This window comes from Colobus angolensis, unplaced genomic scaffold (assembly GCF_000951035.1).
Source record: "Colobus angolensis palliatus isolate OR3802 unplaced genomic scaffold, Cang.pa_1.0 Scaffold30, whole genome shotgun sequence".
In the NCBI taxonomy this organism is placed as follows: Eukaryota; Metazoa; Chordata; class Mammalia; order Primates; family Cercopithecidae; genus Colobus; species Colobus angolensis.
This window is the reverse complement of record NW_012116266.1, coordinates 8,197,022-8,202,649: the sequence shown is the minus strand read 5'-3', so window position 1 is coordinate 8,202,649 and position 5,628 is coordinate 8,197,022. Positions and strand designations below refer to the sequence as shown.

Genomic DNA, 5,628 nt, shown 5'->3' with positions numbered 1-5,628 from the left:
ATGTTGGTCAGGCTGGTCTCAAACTCCTCACCTCAGGTGATCCACCCGCCTCAGCCTCCCAAAGTGCTGGGATTATAGGCATGAGCCACCATGCCTGACCTGTTTGGGTTTTTATCAGCTCATGAGTGGTGGCCAGTGGTCTGGCCATGTGATCAGGCAGAAACATAATATAAAACTGGCCTATTAAAGGGGTGTCTGTATGGGAAAAAACAGACATATGGAAATCACTATGGGAATTTGAAGAGTGCATAAGTAGGATATGTCAATGCACATCAGGAGAACCTCCTTCTAGAATCAGGTGACTGGCACCTATGGGCAAATATCCCTGTGTCGTCACCTGGAGTGATCACTTGGGTCCATGAAATGAGTGGACATGGTGGTACTGCAGCAATGCAGAGATGGGTTGAATTTAGACATACTCTTTTTGTACCTTCTGAGGCATAAAATGCCAATAACACAGACAAAGACTGCAGATGGCTATGGGGCACATTCCTCTGGGGGAAGGCCCTGCACATAGCTGGCAAGCTGAACAGATGCCAGCAGTCTCTGGAGACCACAAATGGGTCCTGACAGGCTGCATTAGGTTTTGCTTATCAGACTGTGGATCAAATGCTCAGAGTACTGTAAGAGGACCAGAAGATACTGTACCCATATGGACTGCTTAGTTACATTTTTGGAGCAAGAAACACACTTTAAAGACCAAAAGTCCAACAATGGGCAAAGAGATATTCTCAGGGTAATGGAACAAGCAATTGTGTGGAATGAAAGCAATTGAAAAAGAAAATAATTGGAACAATCAAATGAGGTATTTTTGGTCTAAAAGGCGGGGGTGAGATACAGGCATGAAGTGCTGGCTTATGGGCCTTCATGACTGTGTACTTAACCTGAGCAGGGCCAAGGGAGGGCCAATTATCACTGGAGAGATTCCTCTGTTTTTCTGGGGGATTTGGGAGGAGGCAGTGGAGAGATGATGCTGGGATAGTCATCATCAGTATTCTGTTCTTCTCATAGTGACAGAAGGTGGTGGTGTTGCTATACATTTTTCCCTTCTTTTCCACATCACCTCAACATTTTTTTTTTCCTCACCTAAAGCAGTGGTTGCAGTACCAGTGCTGCAACTGTGGGTGCAAGGAGCAGAGATGCTTCCTAAGCAAAAAAAACTGGAACTATACCTTCAAATCTTTATGTCAGAATTCCTAAAGGCCTGATGGGCTAGGCTGTACCTTCATTCCATCTGGCAAAATTAGGATTGACAGAGAATGTATATTTATCACCTAGTTGTGATAGCATATTAGTTCTTTATATAAATCTACCCTACATCCTTGGGAGTGAATTGATGGGGAGGCACTTGCTAGTCAGTTTTGCTGCCAGAAATAGAGACCAACACGATGGCCAAACCTAACCTCTCTCCAAGGGAGAAAGTTTGAGTATAAATGAAGAGAGAGATAAATAGTAGCTGAGATTTTTTATTTTTTATTATTTTTATTTATTTATTTATTTTTTCTGAGACAGAGTTTCACTCTGTCGCCAAGGCTGGAGTGCAATGGCGTGATCTCGGCTCACTGCAACCTCTGCCTCCCAGGTTCGAGCGATTCTCCTGCCTCAGTCGCCTGAGTAGCTGGGATTACAGGCACGCGCCACCATGCCCGGCTAACTTTTGTAATTTCAGTAGAGACAGGGTTTCACCATGTTGGCCAGGCTGGTCTCAAACTCCTGACCTCGTGATCCACCTGCCTCAGCCTCCCAAAGTGCTGGGATTACAGGCGTGAGCCACCGCGCTCGACTATTTTTTTTTTTTTTTTGAGATGGAGTCCCACTCTGTCACCCAGGTTGGAGTGCAATGGCATGATCTCAGCTCACTGCAACCTCTACCTCCTAGGTTCAGGCGATTCTCCCTGCCTCAGCCTCTTGAGTAGCTGGGATTACAGGCGCCCACCACCACACCTGGTTAATGTTTTTTTTTTTTTTTTTTTTTGGTACTTTTAGTAGAGATCGGGTTTCACCCTGTTGGCCAGGCTGGTTTTGAACTCCTGACCTCAGGTGATCCACCCACCTCGGCCTCCCAAAGTGCTGGGATTACAGGCATGAGCCACTGTGCCCAGCCGAGATTTTTTAAAATGAATAAATGAGTTGTGCAATGTGGGAAATACATCAGCACCCTGGAAGAGGCTCAGAGCAAGAGATGATACTATTAGCTCAATTATACTAGCTGCCTGAAAGAGTAAAAGTCATAAGTTTGGGAGACCACTCCTGCTTTTAGAACTTAATAAGGTTGAACAGAAGTCTGTAAACTTGGGTGACTTCTCTCTGGGAGATATTCTGGTCATATATGATGATGAACTGGGATAACTGTTAATGACTGACTGGTACTCTGTGAATGTGCCAGTATCTTTGGCTCTTATTTTTCAGGTTTCGTTTACTGCCATCCTGTGACATGGTATAATACTGGCATTGTTGGTAAGGTTATAATACTAGTCATACGTATTGGAAATTGAATGGAAGCCTCCTTCGAATGAATACTAATGGAACATGACTTGCCTGAGGAGGAAGTAGATTTAGCTAATCAATAGCTAATTTCTATGACAAATAGTTCTGCACAAGTTTACCATGAGGTAGGTCAAGAAGAGAGGTGAGGTAATCACATTTGTGCAAAAATATGAAAATATATGCAAACATTAAAGGATGAATTAGTTACTCATTTAAATCTATCTGTAACCTACACTGGTTCCTCCAAATGTTAGGCATGTTCATAATGATAGTATCTGTCATATAAATGCTATACTAAATGTAGATGCCCAGATAAACATGATCATTTTTGAGCCTTGGCCAAAGACCAGGAGACAGCCTGTATAATAAATATAGGTGTTTCTCGACCTATGATGGAATTGCATACCAACAAACTCATTGTAAATCGAGAATATCATAAGTAAAAAATGCATGTAATACATCTACCCTACTGAACATCATAGTATAGTCCAGCCTACCTTAAATGTGCTCAGAACACTTACATTAGCCCTTACATTAGAACACTTACATTACAGTTGGGCAAAAATCATCTAACACAAAGACTATTTTATATTTATCATAAAATTGAGTATCTCATGTAATTTACCGACCACTGTACTGAAAGTAAAAATGAGAAGGGTTGCATAGGTACTTGAAGTACAGTTTCTACTGAATGCATATTGCTTTCATACCATTGTAAAGTTGAAAAACTTTAAGTTGAACCATAATAATTCATGGGCCATCTATAAACTGGCCTTCCCCAAAGAGAGGTCTGGCATTTGCTCCTAAGAGGTTAATCTGTGTCATATCTGATAAAGAGTCTTTGTTTAGGGCAGGGACTGGTAACACCAGAACTTAGGGCTGGACTGACCACATCTGACTTTCTTAGGTAGGAGTTGGCCATGCCAGAAAGAACTACCATGTCGATTTAAGGTGGTAGCTCTGGGTCACACTGCATCAGTCCACATGGAGGCTGAGATCAACAGTGGGCAATCAACCTAATCAATCACGCCTACATAATGATGCCTCAATAAAAAAACTCTGGAAACCAGAGCTTAAATGAGCCTACCCTATTACCAGTACTTTGTGTTTACTGTGATACACTGATGCCAGGAGGTTGTAATGTATCCTGACTTCAGGGGAAAGGACAACAGATGCTTTGTGTTTTAAACACTTCATATTCTACTATATGTGTCTCTTTTGGCTGATTTTAATCTGTATTCTTTCCTTGTAATAAACCATAACTGTGAGTATAATGGCTTTCAGTGAATTCTGTGAGTCCTTCTAGCAAATTATCAAACAAGAGTTTGGTTTTGGGAACTCCCAAAACTTTCAATTTAGTCAGAAGTGAGGGCAATTTTGGAACCTGTCCCTCAAACTCTGTCTAACTTCAGGAACGAATCCCATTCTACAACCAAGAAAGCAAGGTATACAGAGTAGATAAACTGTCTGAGGGAAAAATTTCTAAATTGCAGTACTAGAATATGAATCCTGATTTGACTGACTGCACATTCACTTTTTAAACTGCTTTATACAAGATGACCATAACATAATACCAAAGATTAGAAAATGGGTATTTCATGACTATGATGTATTTACCTTTTGGATTCTTCTCATACGAAACTAGAACTGAAGTAATTATAATTAACTACTAAGCATAAGTTAACAATTGTTAGCTGAGTGCAGTGGTGCATGCCTGTAATCCCAGCTACTCACGAATCTAAGGTGGGAGGATCATGTTGAGGCCAGGAGATCAAGACCAGCCTGGGCAACATAACTAGACTCTGTCTCTAAATATATAAATAAATGGGCCAGGTGCAGTGGCTCATGCCTATAATCTCAGCACTTTGTGAGGCTGAGGCAGGAGAAGTGCTTGAGGCTAGGAGTTCGAGACCGGCCTGGGCAACATAGCAGACATTTCTCTACAAAAAATAAAAAAAAAAAATAATTGGCCAGGCTTGGTGGTGCATACCCATAGTCCTAGCTACTTGGAAAGCTAAGGTGGGAAGATCACTTAAGCCTGGGAGGTCCAGGCTGCAGTTAGCCATGTTTGTGCCACTACACTCCTGCCTGGGTGACAGAGTGAGACTCTGTCATTCATTCATTCATTCATTCATTCATTCACATATTCATGCATACATACATACAAGTTGGTACTATATACAGTTTTGACCATTACCGGTTCTGTGCAGTGAATGTTTCCCTCTGAGGATGAAGATCACTATAAACAACTCTGATGAGATCATGCTGACACAATGCCCCTTCTGTCAAAGCCATGGATCCAATTGTTGAAGGCTACAAAAATAAGGTATACTATGAGACAATGTCTCTACCATGAAGTAAAAATCTGTATCATGTAATAATATTTAATTTTCTTTTCCACAAAAGGCAGTTTTAAATCATTTATTCTTCTCATTCTTCACAGAAAACATTCAGAATCTTTCAATTCTCAATTATATAAATTCTATAGCTTCTTTTGGAAATTGTCTGTAAAATATAAAACTAAAAATATTTTTAAAAGGTTATGTACTAAATCTATATTTAAAGGAATAAGAAAAGTTGCTGAAAAAACTAAAGGTTAAAAATACATACATTTTGATGTCTATATTCCAGAACAGAGCACAGTTGCTTATAATTATATAAACAATATTAAATACTATAATCAAATATCTCTCTTTTCTTTTGAAACACAGTCTCACTCTGTTGCCCAGGTTGGAGTGTAGTAACACAATCATGGCTCACTGAAACCTCCGCCTTTTAGGTTCGAGCGATTCCTGTGCCTCAGACACCCAAGTAGCTGGGATTACAGGTACCCACTACCACGTCCAGCTAATTTTTGTACTTTCAGTAGAGACAGGGTTTCGCCATGTTGTTGGCCAGACTGGTCTCAAACTTCTGACCTCAAGTGATCCACCCACCTCAGCCTCCCAAAGTGCTGGGATTACAAGCATGAGCCACCATACTCAGCCCAGATGTCTCTTTAATACTAACATCATTGAGTTCGTGTTTCTAAGTTAGAAGAACGATCCAGGCTGGGCATGGTGGCTCACGCCTGTAATCGCAGCACTCTGGGAGGCCGAGGCAGGCGGATCAAGAGGTCAGGAGATCGAGACCATCAAGGCT

The 5,628-nt window shown here is 41.2% G+C and overlaps 1 protein-coding gene across 2 annotated transcripts in view; it reads right to left on the bottom strand.

Annotated features, from left to right (window-relative positions):
- Positions 1–5,628, bottom strand: part of FAM126B (family with sequence similarity 126, member B) — an 89,317-nt gene that overhangs the window by 25,510 nt on the left and 58,179 nt on the right. For both annotated transcript variants that reach the window (XM_011949937.1, XM_011949938.1), the window contains exon 7: positions 4,685–4,800. In XM_011949937.1, coding sequence (XP_011805327.1) covers positions 4,685–4,800 — 116 coding nt within the window. The remainder of the gene's footprint in view (positions 1–4,684; positions 4,801–5,628) is intronic.